At 58.3% G+C, this 17,585-nt stretch overlaps 1 protein-coding gene across 3 annotated transcripts in view; it reads left to right on the forward strand.

The window, feature by feature from the left end:
- ZCCHC24 (zinc finger CCHC-type containing 24) overlaps positions 1-17,585 on the forward strand; it is a 61,182-nt gene that overhangs the window by 34,872 nt on the left and 8,725 nt on the right. For 2 of the 3 annotated variants that reach the window (XR_005833141.1, XM_040623934.1), the window contains exon 3: positions 14,327-14,491. Coding sequence is in view for 2 of the 3 variants with exons in the window: in XM_040623934.1 (XP_040479868.1) it covers positions 14,327-14,491 (165 nt within the window). In the remaining variant the exon portion in view is untranslated. Of the gene's footprint in view, positions 1-4,841; positions 6,109-14,326; positions 14,492-17,585 lie in introns of those variants that run through there. The other variant, XM_040623935.1, reaches the window with a different exon arrangement.

The following is a 17,585-nucleotide window of genomic DNA, read 5'->3' on the forward strand; positions in this document are numbered from 1 at the left end:
GGGCGCCCCCCCCCCCCCCGTCACCCCGTCCTCTCCTGGAGAATCCTCCGCGAGCCAGATGTCTGATGGCTGGAGCTGGAGTGACACCCAGGATGACACACCTGCCCTTCCTGTTTCTCTTCCCTCCCCTCACTGACACAGGGGAGACCGTGACCCAGGCAGGGCAAGGGCCTGCCTCAGGTCACAGAGCACGTTGGTGGCAGCGTGCTGGGGCCCAGCTGAAGGTTTCCATTGTGAGGCTTCAGAGGCTGGGACAGGCCTCGCGTGTGGCCCCCCTCTGTGAAGAAGAGACCCCACCAGTCCGTGGTGGTGGCACCCCACTGCTTCAGAAATGTCACGATTTGAATGAGATGCTTGGGTTTTTCTTTCCCACCTGACCGTAAGCTCCTGGGGGCTGGGGTTCCATCCGTCCCGTTAGCCACCCTGCTCCAGTGCCTCGTAGAGAGTTGGCACTCGGTACATGAAGTGTCGAGGGCATGAGTGGAAGACCCTGTGGTGGGAGGCGTAAGCGTACCCAGCGACCACTCCTCAGTCCCTCCCCCACTCTAGGCCTGGTGGTTTGGCCCCCACTTGGCCTGCAGGGGACAAGCGGGACCCCCAGGGGCAACACTGGCCCAGCCACCAAGCTGGTCACATACACGCCAGGCTGTGGTAAGCAGCCAGCCCAGTCGGGGTGGTACTTGAGCTTCCTGTGGGGAAACTGAGGCCCAGAGAGCCACAGTAGTGAGCTTGCAGGGGAGTCTTGCAACCTGGGCAGGGAGCTGAGCCAGAATCTCCTGACTTCTGAGCACCCAACCTGGCCACCAGCCCCCACATCTGTAGCTCAGGGACTGACTTTCCTGATAGCTGGGCCCCTCGGGAGCTGTGTGTGCCAGTGCCAAGGCAAACAGCAGTGGCGGGGTGGGGGAAGGGGGGAGATGCCTGTAGGCCCTGAGTTCCTTTGCTCTCCTGAACAGACAGGGCCGGAGCCCCAAGCGGCCAGGCCCCCTGCTCCCTCCATTGTTCCCTGTGATGGTTTCCAGATGCCGAGGAGTCACAAGTTTGGGGCTGAGCCAGGAGAGCCAGGCCAGCCCTCCCCCAGCCCCCCACCACCACCTCCACCACCACCACCGGTCCCACTTTCAAAGAGATGGCCGTTCCTCCCTCCGCAGGCAGTCGCCCCGCTCCAGCCCCGCAGCCTCACTGTCCTGGGGCGAGGAGCCCTGCGCCCCATTCCCGGCTCTGACCCTCACTTCCTGTAGGGCTGCGGCTGCTCATTTGCCTTCTGGGTGCCTCGGTTTCCAGGGCTATGGAATGGGCGCGTGGGGAGGGGGCGGGGTAGAGAAGACCGCGTCTGACTGACAGGCCTACTTTAACAGGCGGTTAGCAGTACCCTCTAGACCAGTGGTTCCTACAGTGGGTCCCCGGCGGGCGCATCAGCATCACTGGGAACTTGCGAGAGATGCGGATTCTCAGGCCCAACCCCGACCTCCTGGTTCCGAAGCTCTAGGGATGGGACCGGCAGCCTGTGTCATAGCGAACCCCCCCGCCCCGCTAGATGGTTCGGATGCCGGCTCAAGCCTGGGAAACAAGCCTGTGCTCTGGAATTAGGAGCGTGGGCATCTCCAGGCGGGGCAGTGGAATGCAGACGCCTCAGTTCCCTGGTGAGGAGAAGGGATCGGTACTCCTCCCGCTGTGCTGATGAAGTGGACACTTAGCACCGGTCAGCCTGGTTCCAACCACGCTTCCGGCAGAGACACTCTGCGAGGGCAGGTTCGTATGCCTGCCTCATGCCAGCACGTCAGCACGTTAAAGGATCTGGCTCAGAACGCCCAGAGGGGCCTGTGCCCAGGCTGCAGGGCGTGAGGGCACTGCTTGTCCTCACTGGGGTGAAGTGGGCCCTCGTGCCGCCTGAGGGGTCGGTGCCCCAGAGCGACAAGATGAGTGCCCCCCACCCCCAGGGTGCAGAGACCGGAAGGGTCCCTGCAGGCAGGAGGGGGCAAGGAAAGTGTCTGGGGGAGAAGCTTCCACTGGATGGGGTTAGGAGACAAGGTATGCCAGGTAGTCAGGACTGGTGTGCACAGAGGGGAATGGGAGAACGAGTACCACGAGCCAGCCTTCCCCCCGCCCCCCCCCCATGACGGGTATACACTCTCTTTCCTCGTGTGGGGCTGCCCAGAGACAAGGGCAAGGACACCTCCAATGCCCATGCCCCAGAAATCAGAGTGGAGACCGTCTGGGAGGCACGCAGCGCTGTGGGAGTCAGCCTGCCCCGGGTTTGGGTCTACTGCTTCCTGGCTGTGTGACCTCAGGCGCATGTCCCCACACCTCTCTGAGCCTCGGATTCCCCATCCAGAGGGGCTGCAGTGAGGACGGAATGGCTGGTGGACGTTACACTGCACACAGGCAGGGGCTGGGTTTTACAGTGCGGACCCCGGGGCCCAGGGAGGGGAACGGAGCATCTGAGGGCATAAAGCAGCACTGCCCCAGAGCCCTGCTGCACTGAGCACTCTGCCCTTGGGGGCAGTGGGAAAGGGATGGTTTTGCAGACTTTTCTAGTCCCTAGGTGAAGAAGCAAGGTCTGCTGCCGTCTGGGCTAGGGAGGTGAGAAATGGGAGGCTTCAGCCTCCCTAGGAACCTTTGGGAAAGTCCCATGGGGGCTGCTCTTCCTCTGCTAGGTCCTCACGCTGAAGGGCAAGAGCACAGGCGGGTTTGTGCCGTGGTCCGATGCCTGTCAGTGACCATGAGAGGCCCACGCAGGCATGCCTGCACGCACGCTCACACGGGTCTGTATGCCCACCCAGCCCCTGCCACTAGCCCCTTCTCTGGTTTCCATCTGACACCGTGGAACCACAGGAAAAGCTGCTAGCTACCTGGGCTGGCCCACAGGAGCCGCTTCACCTCTGCTCTGCCCGGTCACAGTTGCCATGGGTGGTCTTGAAACCAGTCCGTGGCTTCAGGACCTCACTTGGCAGTGAGGGGATTGGACAACAGCCAACAAGACCGGAGTTCAAGGCCTGCCTTTTACTTGCTTGGATGGCCTTGGACAGGTGACTGAACCTCTCTGGGCCTCTGTTTCCTCATCTGGAAACGGGGTCACAGTGAAGCCACCTGCCGGGCGGGTGCGTGGCCAGCACTGGCGTGCGGTGGACACTCAACACGGTCCTTTCCCATCTGTGGGGTTGTGGTCTCCCAAGCGACTCGGGCTCCAGCACTCACCTGCCGAAGGTTCTCAGAGGTGGACCGCTTGCTTCTCTTTCTGCCCTTCCGTGGCCAGAGGAGGAGATCGAAGCCCAGAGAGGGGAGGGACTGCTGTGAGGTCAGAGCTGAGGCTGGAGGTCGGGCCTACAGCCTCCCTCCAGGCAGCCGTGAGAGCCCCAGCCCTGGCTCCTGCCAGAGTGGCCCCAAACTGCTGACTTCAGCGTTTTACCGGCCAGGGCAGATCAGATTTCTTTTCTGGCTCTGGGCCACCCTCCACACCCTTCCCCCATCGCTATTTTGAGCTGAGTTCCCCTGTCCCCTCCTCCCAGGGCCGTGGACCTCATACCAAAACCTCATCCCAGGTGAAGATCACCACTGGGTATCCTGCCACCTTCTGGTCCCCAGCGGCACCCCTAGGATTAGCGCAGAGCCTTCCTCCAGCGATAGGGCTGCGCTGGTCACATCTGGCCTGGCCTGGCCGGGGATGGCCTCAGATGCAGAGCTGGGGACCAGCCAGCCTGGGGAAATGGTGCTGCTGGCCCGAGGTGGCCCTCCAGAGTGGTCAGTGCAGCCCAGGAGGGGCGTCCTGCGAGAGGAAGAGCCCACACCAGGACCCAGCGTTACCCCAGCACGGCCCCCTCCTGCCAGCGGGACCTCAGCTCTGGCCCACATGCTTCATCCGTCTTGGGCACTGCCCATGCCCGTGTCCCCTTAGAGCCCATGTGCTCTGAGCCCCACCCGGTGGCCCGAGGGAAGCAGGGGATATGGAGCGCTCTGCGTCAGCACAGCACACGTATAGACTGGTGGGAAACGAGAAGGCAGAAGTGGTTAAATTCGGGATGAAATCTCTAGCATACTGGATCATCCCTGGCATGCTGGAGGCAGGGTCAGGGCAGGACATGACCCGCAGCCAAGCGAGTGGTGCAGACCACAACGTCCCCTGGGAGTTTGGGGAGCGGGGCCCGACTCCGGGGGAAGCGGTGGGAGGGTTCTCAGCACAGGGGCCTGGGACTCAGAACATGGACTAAGCACCTCAGGGAGGGCCCTTAACTCTGTCTGGGGTGGGAGAGGCCAGAGGGCATGGCCTGTGATCTTGGCCTTGAAGAATGCAGGGCCATTCACCAGGTAGAGAAATGTTTGGGGCATTAAGAACAGCAAGATCAGAGGCCTGGGGCAGGGGTGAGGGGTGGGGAGGAGGACACAGCATTTGCAGAAAATGATTTTGTTGCCGTTGCGTGTATGTCTTGTAGGAGGGGGAGTAGCTGCCACTAAGGTTAGAAGGTCATCTGGGGGGTGCCTGGGTGGCACAGCGGTTAAGCGTCTGCCTTCGGCTCAGGGTGTGATCCCGGCGTTATGGGATCGAGCCCCACATCAGGCTCCTCCACTATGAGCCTGCTTCTTCCTCTCCCACTCCCCCTGCTTGTGTTCCCTCTCTTGCTGGCTGTCTCTATCTCTGTCAAATAAATAAATAAAATCTTTAAAAAAAAAAAAAAAAGGTCATCTGGGCCCTATGGGGAAGGGTCCCTAAAGCCTTCGGTGTTTTGCCGCAGTCCTGCAGGTGGGGGTGGGGTGGGGGGTGTCCAAGCCTGCTGGGGTCATTAAAGGACCTGGGGGAGGCTGCCCGGCTGCCCCCGGCATATGTCTGCAGCAGGAGAAGGGAGCACAGTCAGAAGAAAGGACTCGCAGAGCCCACAGGCCACCCAAACAGAGATGTGCAGGGGCTCGGGGCCCAGTGTGAACCAATGGTTTTCAGACTCAGTAGCATCCAGCTCTGGGCCGACCGCAGGGCGGTCGCGAATCTGCCCTCCGTCTCCTGCAGCGGCCGAGGCATGGGCCGCGGTTCTCTCTGCAGTCACACGAGGGGAGGAAAATCCACATCTTTTGCAATCGCTATGATTCGGATGTTTTTCACCCCTTCGGACTGGCCCCTCTTCCCCTCCCCGCCCCTGAGCTCTGATCCGTGCGGTTTGCTGGTGGAGGAAGGCCAGAAGCAGGAAACAGATAACTCAGGGAGCGGCTGTTCATGTGATTCCAAAGTCTCTGCTTTCCAAAACGTTGAGCCCCAAAGTGCTTCGCTTTGCCTGGCCTCGGGGTGGGGATGGGAGAGAGGGGTTTCTGCCCTGCTGTTGCCAGGGCTCCTCGACGCATAGGCCCCGAGCTGCAGGCATGTGGGGGTGCAGAAGGGAGGCCTGGAGGGGCTCCTTGATCTCAGTGTGTCCGTTTCCGCTTTCCCTTTGAGTTCGCTTCCCGCATTCTCTCACCTCGTCCTGTCTCTCCCTGGTCCTCCTCTCCCAGACCCTGCCCTGTCCTGCTGCCCCGTCCTGCTCACTCTTGGCTCTCACCACCACCCCCACCCTCCTTGTCCCTTATTTCTGATATCTCTGCCTCCCTTGCCCTGCCTCTCTCTGCCCCACCCTCCTGGTTCCCCCCCTCCCCTCAGTCCTTCCCTACTCTCTACACCCCCTCTCCATGCCCCCTCCCCAGGGTTTTCCTGAGACCTTTTCCTGGCACTGTGAAAGCTTCCATTGTTCCCGGCACTTTGACAAACCCTAGTGTTGTGGAATCAGGATGGCATTTTTGCGGTGGCTTTGGGCTGGGAACGGGGCGGGAGGGGTGACAGGAGGCTGGGCTTTCTGGGCCCATGCTGGGCTGCGGCAGGAACCCAGAAAAGGGGAGGGGGCCGGGGGAGGTGGCCAGGACGCCTGTGCTCAGACAAGGGGGCCCTTGAGGCTCCAGAGGAAACCCCGGGTGGCCTCTTGCAGTGTCCTTCCTCCCTCCCAGCAGCCTGCGGGCCGCCCGGCCCGGCCCACCTGTCCCTCTGATCCCTGCTTCCTCTGGGGCCTCCGTGGAGCCTGCAGCTGCCAGGACCAGGCTGCAGACACCGGGGCGGCCCTCCTGCCTGCCTCCGCGGGCCGTGTGTGTGGACACGTGAGTGTGGGGTTGTTGGAGGGTCCCCAGAGCAGGGAAGGAAAAGTGGGGGTCTCAGCACGGGACAGACTTGAGCTCAGAACCTGGCCCCACTGCCTACTCATTATGTGACTTCGGACAAAGCCACTGCCCCCTCCCAAGCCTCCGTTTCCTTCTCTGCCATTAGGGTTAAGAGTGCTGAGTTTGTAGGGCTGTTGCTTCCATTAGAGATCATCTCAAGTGTCACGCATGGGCACCGCCTGTCACCTGGGAGGGTGAAGCGTGGCCTCTGCCTGAGGATATGGGTCTAAGAGTGTTTCTACAGGTGTGGGTCTCAGCTTGGGCCAGAGCCTAGAAGTGTGTGGTTGATGGTGTCATTCCTCATCTGTCTTCCTGGAATATTCCACAGGGCCCGAGGCAGAGTAGGTACTCAATAGCTGTTAGTTGAATGAATGAGTAATTGAGGTGGGGGCCAGGGGCTGGAGGCCAGAGGCGGGTCCTGTTCCTAGGAACAGGCTTGTTCTCTGGTTTTCTCACAGCTGTTTCGTGGAGAGGCCGTGCATGAGGAGGAAAGTGTTGCTTTGGGTCCAAGGCTTGACTCCATGGCTGTGGGGCCCGGCACAGGTTGCTTGGCCTCTCTGGGCCTCAGTTTGCTCTTCTGTCAAATGGGCAGGCTGTGGTTGGGGTGGGGCTGGCATGTAGTAGGTGCTCATTAGATGTCCGGAGCAGCCGGACATCACTTGCTGGTGGGGAAACTGGTGATGAGTGTGGGAGCGCCAGGGCCCAAACCCGGGCCTCTAGCCACAGCCCCTGTTCACCCCACATCGGCCTAGACAGCAGGGAGGGCAAAAGGGTGGGCCCGAGGAAGGGGGGCTCAAGAGAGGAGCATCCAAGACAGGGGCAGTGCCTCTGCCAGGGGAGGGCCCCTAATATCCAGAAAGGATCCCCAGAATCCTCTTGAACTCTCCAGGAAGGGCCAGCAAAGCTGCCCCTTCAGCCTCCGTGTGGAAGGGCATCTCAAACTCCTGAGACCCAGGGCTCTTCCTCTCTCGACTCTGGGCCAGGAGCACCTCAGGCACCCGGCTTCAGGAGAGCATGCAGACAGGGTGGGACGGGGAGCCGGCAAGGAGCCCATCTGTTCCTTATTTCCTCCCTCTGCTCCTCCTGGCTACGGCCCTTGCCTCTCCCCTGGATGCACCGTGGGCTGGCCTCGTGCTCCCCAGCAGAGAGGGGAGCGTGACTGAGGCTGCCAGGCACACATTGACTTACGGGCCTTGGAGAGAAAAGTGACCCTGTTCGGCAGGTCCAGCAGCCAGTGCCACCCTCATTCTGGCGATGGGGAACCTGAGGCCTAGAGAGGGGAAGGGACGCCCCCAAGGCTACCCAACATGCCGGGACCCATGATGGTAGCAGCCGATCCCCGTTTCTCCCCGTCCTGGCTGGGCGGGTTCCTCATCTTTGTGCAAGTCTGGCAGGGCAATTGAGAGAGTGGGCTCGAGTCAGGTGGCCTGGGTTCAAATCCAGACTCTACCATTTGCTAGCAGTGTGGCCTTGGGCAAGTCATTTTAACCTCTTCGTGCCTCAGTGTTCTCGTCTGAAACCTGGGACGGATCATGCCTGGCGCATGAGGGGGTGGTGGTTGTAAGAATACAAAGAGAGCCTGGCCCCAACGAGACCTGTAAAGAGTGTGGCTGTTCCTTTGTCACAGAGCTTGGCTGGCCACAGGCTGCCCTCCCAGGCATGCAGAGGTGGTGCGGCCGGGGCTGGGGTGCAGCCTGCGGCTGGGGCCACAGCTGGAGTCCCATATCCAGAGAGCAGAGGACATGCATCCTGGCACAGAACCTGGGCATGGAGTCCTGACAGGCAGGGGACAGAGCCTCAGCAGTCCCCCCCTGCTGCCCTCTCCTGGGCCCAGGGTCCCCCCAGGACTCTCGGCCACCAGCTACCAAAGGTGACAATGCCCTCTCCCTGCAAAAGGGACTCAATCTAAAAGGGGCCAAGAGGAGAGCAAGCTTCATCCTCAAGGCTTACTCATTCTGGGTGGGACTCCAGGAAGCAGGGGCAGGGAAACTGACTGGCAGAGTGACCAGCCAAGCTCTTATGTCATGTGACAGGTGTGGATACTTCCCAGCTGTCCTCAATTGAAGGAGCGAATGGGATCTAAGAGGTGGGAAGTAGGCTCCATGGCTGGGGCAGGGCATCTCTACGGACAGGAGAGCCAGCAGCCGGAGGTCGGCCAGCGTCCAGCACGCGGGCCCCAGTGGCCGCACCTGCAGGGGCAAAGGGGGAGGCAAGTATGGACAGAGTTGCCATCTCCATGGGTTGCCACCACCTTGGGAAAGCATAGGGCGCCCCCTCGTGGGCAGGAGGGGCTGGCAGGCCAGGGAGTCGGCTGATGAACTGTCCTCTTCCTCTCCATCAAAGTCATACCTACTCATTAAAGACAATTCATTAATTAGAATAGAGAATCCCGTCTCCCGGAGGCAACCTCTGAACACTTCTGACCTTTCTCCTGCCGGCCCTTCTCTGGCCCACTTTTCCTTTTTATGCTTTTACTCTGGGGAGCAGTCTGTAGCCTATCACTTGTCCTGTTTTCTTTACTAAACCTTTTCCCAAACCCTTAAAAAAATTCCTCGTGAGTATTTTAACGGCTTTGCTGTCACTCATCCAATGGGTGTAACATCACCGAGGGAACCAGAGCGTTGGTGTTGAGTGTTTAGCCCGTTCTAGTTTTGCACGTCCTAAACCATGCCACGATGAACATTCTCGAACACCCTGTTGGTCCACATCTCTGAGCATTTCCTTAGGACGGTTGCCCGGAAATAGATTTGCTGGAGGAATGGACATTTCTAAAAATCTGAAGGCTTGTCACCTAGTTGTGCTCTAAGAATCTAGTAGGAAATACACGTGTTCAGCACCCCCCCAGCAGTGCCTGAGGGGGCCCACTCTCCACACCTGCTGGCTGGCCTTCCCCAGTAACGAGAATTGGAGTACGCTTTGACTATAGACGTGGAAGTGCCCTCAGAATCACCTGGTTCAACTGCCTGACCAAGACAGAGGTCCACTCGGCAGCCTCCCTGATAGTTGTTTACCCAGCCCCCTGCTTGCATACCCCCAGTGACAGGGAGCTCACCATCTTTCCATCAACCGTAAGAAATCTCATGAGCTGCTGGGAAACAAACATGGAGCCATTCTGAGGAAGTGCCCAGATAGTGTCAGCATCGTCCGCCTCTCTTCCCAAGCTTGCCTGGATGGCTCCTCCCACAGTCCGCCCAGCTTTGCCCTGGCTGCTCCTTGGCCCAGCTCCCCCTTCCCACCCCCACACCAGCCGCCACTGCCCACTTCCCAGGCTGCCCTGTGCAGGGATTCTAGCCATGGTGTGGAGGTCCGAGGATCCAGCCCTGCCTTCTGGCTCAGTCCCTGGTCTGCTGTGTGTCCTTGAGCAAGTCGCCTTGCTTCTCTGGCCCCGGAGGCCCTGTCTGTGCTACAAGGGGTGGTGTGTGAGCACCAGTGAGTTTTGCCCGGGTTGCTGGCTGATGTGATTCCCCAGAGGGGTACGTGGCAGGGGCCTGGGTCAAGAGAGCAGGTCAGACCTGGCATCCTTCCCAGCCAGGGCGGGTGACGGCCCCTGCAGAGCCGATGGCAGTCAGCGTCTGTTTCATGTTGAAGTTTATGAGAAGAGGCTGGCCTTTCTGGGAGGAGGCAGGGGGAAAGTGTGGGGGGTAGAGAAGCCTTTGTTCCGTCAAACATTCCTCCTCCCTTTGGCCCTGCCCTCCTCTGTAAGCATAAACAGTGTTGGAATAAGTCCTTCCAGGAAGCGGCTCCTCCTCGCTGCTGAGCCGAGAGAGCTGCTCACTGGCCTGTCTTCCCTTCCCTGCATCCACTGCCTCCTCACCCCCGCCCTGCACCTCATTTCTCCCCTCTGCCCGCAGGATGGCAAAGCCACCAGGCTGGGCTGAGCAGAGCGGCTGGGGGGTTTCTCCTCCGGAGCACAGGCCTCAGCTTTGTGGTGGAGACACACTCAGGGGTGACAGACAGCAAGGGGAAGCTGCTCACAGGCTGGAAGCTCTTTGGCAAGTCCTGCCCCTTCCCCGTGCCTCCGTTTCACCATCTGTTAAATGGGTTGACGAGATTCCTTGCCCCACGGGGTTATGTGAAGAGTTGAGTGGGAGCCTGTCAGGCTGTGGTAGCACCTCATACACGTCTGCCCTCTTTGCCCTTTCCTCTGTTCTCTGCCAGCAGCGCCTGCAGAGCTGCCATGGCCTTCCTCTCTCTTTCTTGGTTCCTCTCCGAAAGTTCTAGAAGGCGAAGACTGCCATCCCTTTTTTGCCTGCCACCTCCCCCACCACCGGGGGTAGGAGCCCACGCTGTACCCAGGCCCCCTCCCATCTTCGGAGCTCTCCTCCTGTGATTTCCACTCCCTGGTGGCAGCTGCAGCCGCTGCCCCACCCAGAATGCAGCCGCTCCCAGCTCCAGCAGAAAATCATCCTCAAGTTGCTAATGGTCAGTGAGCACTTGCAATGCCCGGCCATCCAGCTGACCCCTTCATAGGCATGAATGCACCCCATCCTTCCAGCAGCGCTGGGGGGCGGGCCCATACCATCAGCCCAGGTTTCCAGAAGAGGAAACCAAGGCACAGAGAGGTTGAGTAACAGAGGGTCCCCCGGATCGTCCCAGGCAGAAGCAGAATGCCATCACCAGCATCTGGCTGTGACATCCATGGTGTGGGCCATGTCCCATGCAGTGGGGGGTCAGAGCAGGGGCCTCCCAGGGTGGGAATGGTGTGCTGAGGACCTCTGGTCCTGCAGGAGGCCGGAGCCCCTGTTCCTGGGCCCTGCCCAGCAGTTCACACTCCCTGATGGACGGCTCCAGAATGGCTGGTTTTCTACTTACACAGCATGGTGGTGCTTCCCTCCCCTCCCCTCACCCCTGCCTCTCACCTGCCTGCTTCTGTCTTTGTGCACACTCCGTATCATCTTTTCCGTGTGGGCTTCCTTCTTGCTCGTTTCTGAAGCAGAGACTCGTTGGGAACTGAATTGTCAGCCCCGCCCCGGTCCTCACCCTTCCCTTGGCTGAGTGCCCCCTCCCTCTGATGCCTGCCCCCGGCCCTTTGCCCCAGCTGCAGGGCCTGTCAGTTTAGGAATCAAGCAGCCTGTGGAACCAGATCCCAGAGTGGGCCTGGCTGACCATGGCCCCCAAGTTTCCCTTCAATCAAGGAGTCTCAAATCTTACCATTGGTGAGGAACCCCAGGGCCACCTGTCATTCCCTTTTGAATGGAGGTGCCTTGGGGAATGGAGACACTAGGGATAGAGTTCACGTGGTACTTCTTTCAGGATTACTGACGAAGGGAGGCCATAGAAGCTAGAGTGGCTTAGACGCCCTGCATTCCAGGCACCAGGTAGGAAAGGTGGCCCTGGGAGGGGTTAGAGGGCTCGCTGTACACCCACTAACTTGAGACCAACAGAGGTCAAAGTGCCTTCAGAGATATAAGTGGACCACTCTACTGCAATTTGACCGGGGCCTGGACGCTGACTGCATGCCGAGTGCTCCCCTTGGCATAACCAGCCTCTCTCACAAACTCGCCAGTGCTGAGAGCCAGCCCTGCCTTAGAGCTCAGACTGAGCCTCCTCCCCAGGATATCGTGGCTGCCAGGAAGGCCAATAAAGGTCCAAAAGACATTCGGCAGCAGGCCCAAAAGTTCAGGGCAATATTCTTGTCACTTTCTAGATTTAGATTCATATACTCAGCACCTATGTCCCTTTCCAGTGTTTTGCCTGAAATTCTAGTAGGCTGTCACCAAGTGGTGGTACTGGCTCCTGGGAATAAGAGACATGATTCCTGAAGGAAGCAATTATCATTTTAGATGCTGCTATTGTTCTGTATAAGTAAATCATAACAATAACTAACACTGCTGTTTTATGTATCGGGCACTGTTTCAGGTGTTTCACATGTATTACCTCGGTTAATCCTCAGAACAGCCTCGTATGGTAGTTCTTGTCATTATCTTTATGAAGTAACTTGACCCAGATCATAAAGCTAGGATTTGGATCCCGAGCCCGTGCGCTTAACGTTTACGCACTCCTTCATAAATGGGCAATCGCCCAGAGAAACAAGACTGTAGAAACAGGTCACGGCGTGGCCCGGAGATTCTTAGGCATAACGGCACGTGGATTCCCTGGCGCCCTCGGTTAAGGTGCAGATTCCGATTCGGTAGATCCAAGGTGGGGCCTGAGACGCTGCATTTCTGACAAGTTCCCAGGCAATGCTGCTGACGCCAGTCTAGGACCCAGCGTGGAACCTGTGTTTAAGCCTGTCTCAGACCCAGAGCCTGTAAGCGCCAAGGACATAACGTGAATGCAGGGAGCCGCTGGTCGGAATGGGGAGAACGCTCCTCGGCACCAGCTGATGGTCCCCACCGAGATTTCTGGACCGACGTGGTCATAGTTCCATGTGAAATCTTCATTTTCAAATACTGGGGTTACGAATCCAACTTTATAAAACACCCTGCAGTTTGGACACCCATGTTCATAGCAGTATTACTCATAGTGGCCAAAAATGAGAAACAACCCAAATGCCTATCATCTGATGAGTAAATAAAACATGGCGTATCCATACAATGGGATATTATTTGGCAACAAAAAGGAATAAAGTACTGACAGGTGCTACTACATGGATGAAGGTTAAGAGCATTGCACGGAATAAAAGAAGCCAGGCACAAGAGGACAATTACTGCGTGGTTCCTCTTAATGGACTAGCTAGAGCAGGGAATTCTGTAGACGGGTGGCTGCCCCGGGCTGGGGAGGGTGAGAAGGTGGAGGTAGTCTGTGGCGTGACCGTTAATGGATACAGGTTTCTTTTGGGGGAGTGACAGAATGTTCTAAAATTAGCTTGTAGTGATGGTTGTTAAACTCTGGGAGTATCCTGAAACCCATTGAATTGTACACCATATACGGGTGAGATGTGGGGTATGTGAGTCCTAGCTCACTAAAGCTGTTTAAAACAAAAACAAAAAACACCATGCAGGAGAGAACTAGTCTCTTTAATAGATAAAGCACAGTTACAAATCAACAAGAAACATAACAACCCCCACCCGCAGAAGAAAGATACAAAGGAAACATACCAACACTTCACAAAGGAAACACGTGGCTTCTTAAATGCATGAGGAATTCTCCGTGGTGGTTCGTAATAAAAGACATACACATCAAAGCTGCTCTGAGAAGATTTTCTACCTCTTAGATTGGCGACGGTGGAAACTTCTGGCGAGGAGACAGGACATTAAGTTGGTGCCCCTGCAGCGTGGTGGAGCAGGAGCCAGTGCCAACTTGTCATTACCTTTCAAAATTAAAAGTGCACATACCCCGCATCAAAATTGAAAGTGCATGTACCCCGCGGTTTTGTTTCTGATGTCCTCTCCTGTGTGCAAAATGTGACACACCCACACAATGATTCATTGTAGCGTCGTCTGTAATAAGAGCGCAAGAGTGCAGCAGCCCAGAGGCCCTGTAACGGAGCCTGGCAGACGCCGGAACTCACGGGGATGCCATGCTGTGCAAGTGTTACACGCAAGACAGTAGGGAAAAGAGATTCATGATGTCTCTTACAGTAATAATATGTCCGAGGTAGATTAAGATGCAAAACAGGGAAGGCGTAGAACCAAATGCATAACGTACCCGTGGGGTGAGGGATGGGGACGTGTGTGCATTGGCGTGTGCTGCGTGTGTTTGTAAGTGCAGAGCCCATCTCCGGGCTGGGGTAAGGAAATGAAGACCGCCTCCAGGAAGGGAGCCGGTGGCCGGGCCCCGGGGGAGGGGAGACACCCCTTCACTGCACCCCAGATTGCATCCTTGCGCCCGTGTTGCCTTGCCAGTGACCACACAAACCACACCACCGGGGGGTGGGGGGTGCAGAGAGCACCTGGGCGCGGCGACATGCGACCACTAGCTGCCTCCTTATGATGTGAGTCAGAGAAGTCAATCCTGGCCACCGTCACGTACTTTGCTCCCCGAAATATAGAGAAGATGTGTATCGCCCACCACCTCCTCTGTCCTCTGTGCGGGCTCCCAGCCTTGGGATTCCCAGGGGTGCTCTGGGGGTGACCCTGGTGCTCTCTGGATGGACGCGAGAGGCACCTGCACGTGGGCTATGAAGGCTGCCGGGGAGGACCGTGGGGATCTTGCAGGGGCATCATGTTGGCCTGGTGGACCCCAATGCCCTCTGTGTTTGCTTCCTGTTCTCTAGGCACGCCCCAAAGGTGAGGGTCTGACCCCGTACCAGGGCAAAAAGCGCTGTTTCGGCGAGTACAAGTGTCCTAAGTGCAAGAGAAAATGGATGAGCGGGAACTCGTGGGCCAACATGGGGCAGGAGTGCATTAAGTGCCACATCAACGTGTATCCGCACAAGCAGGTGAGCCGGGCGGGGCTGGGGCGGGAGGCAGCGGCCAGAGGGGCTCTCTCAAGGGCCTTGGGGCCGATTTTCTTCCTTATTGGGCCTCAGTTTACTCCTGCATATGACAAGGATGAGACCAGATCTCTCCAAGTTGGCCCTTCGTTGGTCTCCTCTGAAATGGGAGTAAGAGAACACCATTTCCCCAGGAAGGGAAGGAGGTTAAAGAAGGTTAAAGTTCAGTAAGACCCTGAGACCGCAGACCCAGGCGAGTTCTGAAACTAATGAGCTGGGGTTGCTGCCGGGGGATGAGCGGGGATGTGGGGGCAGCAGTGTGCTAAGAGAACACGCATCTCATTCATTTGCTCACCCAGTTGCTTCATGTACACAGGGCAGCTCCAGTGTTCCAGGCCCCGTGTGTGGGGCTGGTGGCCAAGGTGCACGTGGGCATGCTGGGGGGCGGGGGGCAGACGTGGTGAGGCAGCTCATCCCAGGGAGGATCCACTCCCTGCAGGATGCAAAGAGGAGGTCTGTTTACTCTGGGAGCTGAAGGATGGGAGGAAGCCAGACCTGTCACAAGTGGGGGACAGCCATCTTAAGAAGACCATACAGCAGGTGCAAATGCCCTGTGGCCTTAAGGACTTAGGTGCTCAAGGCCCAAACCTCAGTGAAGGATCAAGAGCACCGAACAAGAAGAATGGGGTGGGAAGCCGAACGGGGTGCTTTCCAGCCTTGGGGACTACTCAAAACCCACAAGCAGCAGAGCTGTCAGCTTTATTTTGAGAGGACTATTCTGGTGTATGCGGAGATTAGTCTTGGTGGGGCTGGGTGATCGAAAGAGACCCGTGGGAAAGTCATGGCTATAGTCCTGTGCATGCTGGGAAAAGAGGTGGCCTTGGACCTGGGTCGGACACCGGGTTGGATGTGGAAGGTGAGGGAGGGGCAGGAAGCCGGGAGCACAGTCACACCTGAGCAGATGGAAATGGGCTTACTGAGGTGGGCAGCCTGGGCTGGAGGCAGGGCAGGGTGAGACCCAGGGGTCCCAGATGAAAGCAGGAGTCTCTGATACGCATGTTACATTTGAGAGGTGCCTGGAAATCCAAGTCGAGATGTTAAGAAGGCAGCTGGATTTGTGATGTTGAGCTCATGTGAGAAGTCAAGGGCTGCTACATACTTGGGCATCGTTGACCTTCAGGTGTTTAGGGAGTGGACGAGATTTCCTGCAGAATGTAGACAAAGTGGAGACAGAACTCCCCAGACCGTGTGCTGCAGAATCCTAGCGCTGGGGGGTCAGAGGGAGGAGAAGCCCATCAAGGAGGAGAACCAGGGAGTGTAGAGTCCTGGGGTTGGGGCTGTGCCAGGGTCGGGGTCAGGGACAGGTGTGGTTGGTGCAGAGAGGTCAGTATCATGGCCGTGGAGAAGTGGCCTTGGGATTTGGCACTAAGGAGGGGGTCCTCAACTTCGTGGGGCACCACTTTGACATGGAGATCTTGTTGAAGGTCAGCTCGGGTCTGCGAGCCTCGAAGCGGATACCCTGCAGGTCAGGCGTAAGGGCGGAGTAGAGATGTTGATTCACAGCGGACCTGCCGGCTGGGGCAGTGGCCGCGGAGCCATAACGGGGGAGGAAGGGGTTTGTGGGGCTGGGCTGCAGAGGGAATACCTTCACTGTCCACTCCCTCGAGGGGGTTTGATTGTAGAGAGAAGCAGAGTGATGGGGCAGTCGCTGCGGTAGGGCAGGTGGCATTGAGGAGGGTGTGATGGAGATGGGAAGGCCTGGAGCCTGTTACAGGCAAATGAGAAGGATCCAGAAGGAAGCAAAAGGTGGATGATACAGGGGTAGGAGGGCGATGCCTTACCATGGGCACAGGAGGGAGGGACAAGGGGGGTGGTTAGGGTGGGTGGTGGGTTTGCTGGTGCAGAGAAGAGAAGCTTCCCTTCCCAAGCTTCTGTCTTCTCAGAGAAACGGGACAGGAGGTTTTCAACTAGACGTGAGGGTGAGGAGGGGTGGGGTGGCCTTGGGGAAAGATGGAGGAGGAAGTGGGCCTCCTAGAGAAATCGAGCTGTATCCCCGGCCACGGGAGGTGTAAGGTCGTAACTGTCACCAGCACTGCGAGCCGGGTTCTGTGACTTGCTCCAGTGGGGGTCATGGGCAGGTGCTTGCCAGAGTCCGTGGACAGCGGTACAGGGCAGAGGTTTGCTGGACCGTGATTCACAGGGAAGAAGGCCGAAGAGCTGGCGTGTTTGCAGAAGTGTGATGGTGCACGATCCTGGGGTATCAGCTAGATGGTGGGGAAGGGAAGCCAGGGGGGCCCTGATGGACAGGGAGGTTGGCGGGGGGGCTGCACTGTGTGGAGCGGTACAGAGAGCAGGGTTCTGAAGAAGACCAAGTCCACGGTGCAGTCAAGGGGGTGGTGGGAGAGCTCATGTTGATGACGTCGTGGGGGGCACCGAGGAGCCAGGGCTGGGGCCAGTCCTCCCTGTGGAGGCTGAGTCACTGAGAAGGATGGTGGGAGCGGGGCGGGGGTAGGACTTTGGGGCTTTGGGGTTCTTGGGGAAGGCTCCCCTGAGGGACTGATGTCGGCTGAGCTCTGGTGGAGGGTGGAGGGGGCTAGGAGGGAGTGGCTAAGGGGGAGGGAACAGCGTGTGCAAAGTGGGGAGGCCAGGGTCAGGTACAGAGCCCTGGGGGAGCTGAGAGGTGAAGCAGAGGTCGGAGGTGGGGGCCGGCTGCACGGGGCTGGCTTGCAGGCTGTGGCGTGGAATTTGGTCTTTATTCTACTAGGAGCACAGGGAAGCCGTCCGAGTGGATTCTTGTGGTGGAAATATTTTGTGATTTCATGCCCCTCGTGCCCGCTTCTACTGCCTCTGTTTGCAGACCCTCCATCCCTCCTCCTGCCCCAGGGGTCTCTGTGGTTCCCATCAGCCACACAGTGGCACACGGACAAATAGACTCAAAGCTGGCCATGGCGGTCCGGTGGACAGGGGTCTCCTGAGTGGCAGGCCCTGGCCCACATCCTAGTGGCGTCAAGGGGGATACTGAGGCCCAGCAGTGCCAAGACAGGCCTGATGACCCAGTGGGAGGCCCGGTGTTTTAGGAGCATGTCCAGGGCATGGGGTA

This window comes from Ursus maritimus, unplaced genomic scaffold (genome assembly GCF_017311325.1).
Source record: "Ursus maritimus isolate PB19 unplaced genomic scaffold, ASM1731132v1 scaffold_7, whole genome shotgun sequence".
Lineage (NCBI taxonomy): Eukaryota > Metazoa > Chordata > Mammalia > Carnivora > Ursidae > Ursus > Ursus maritimus.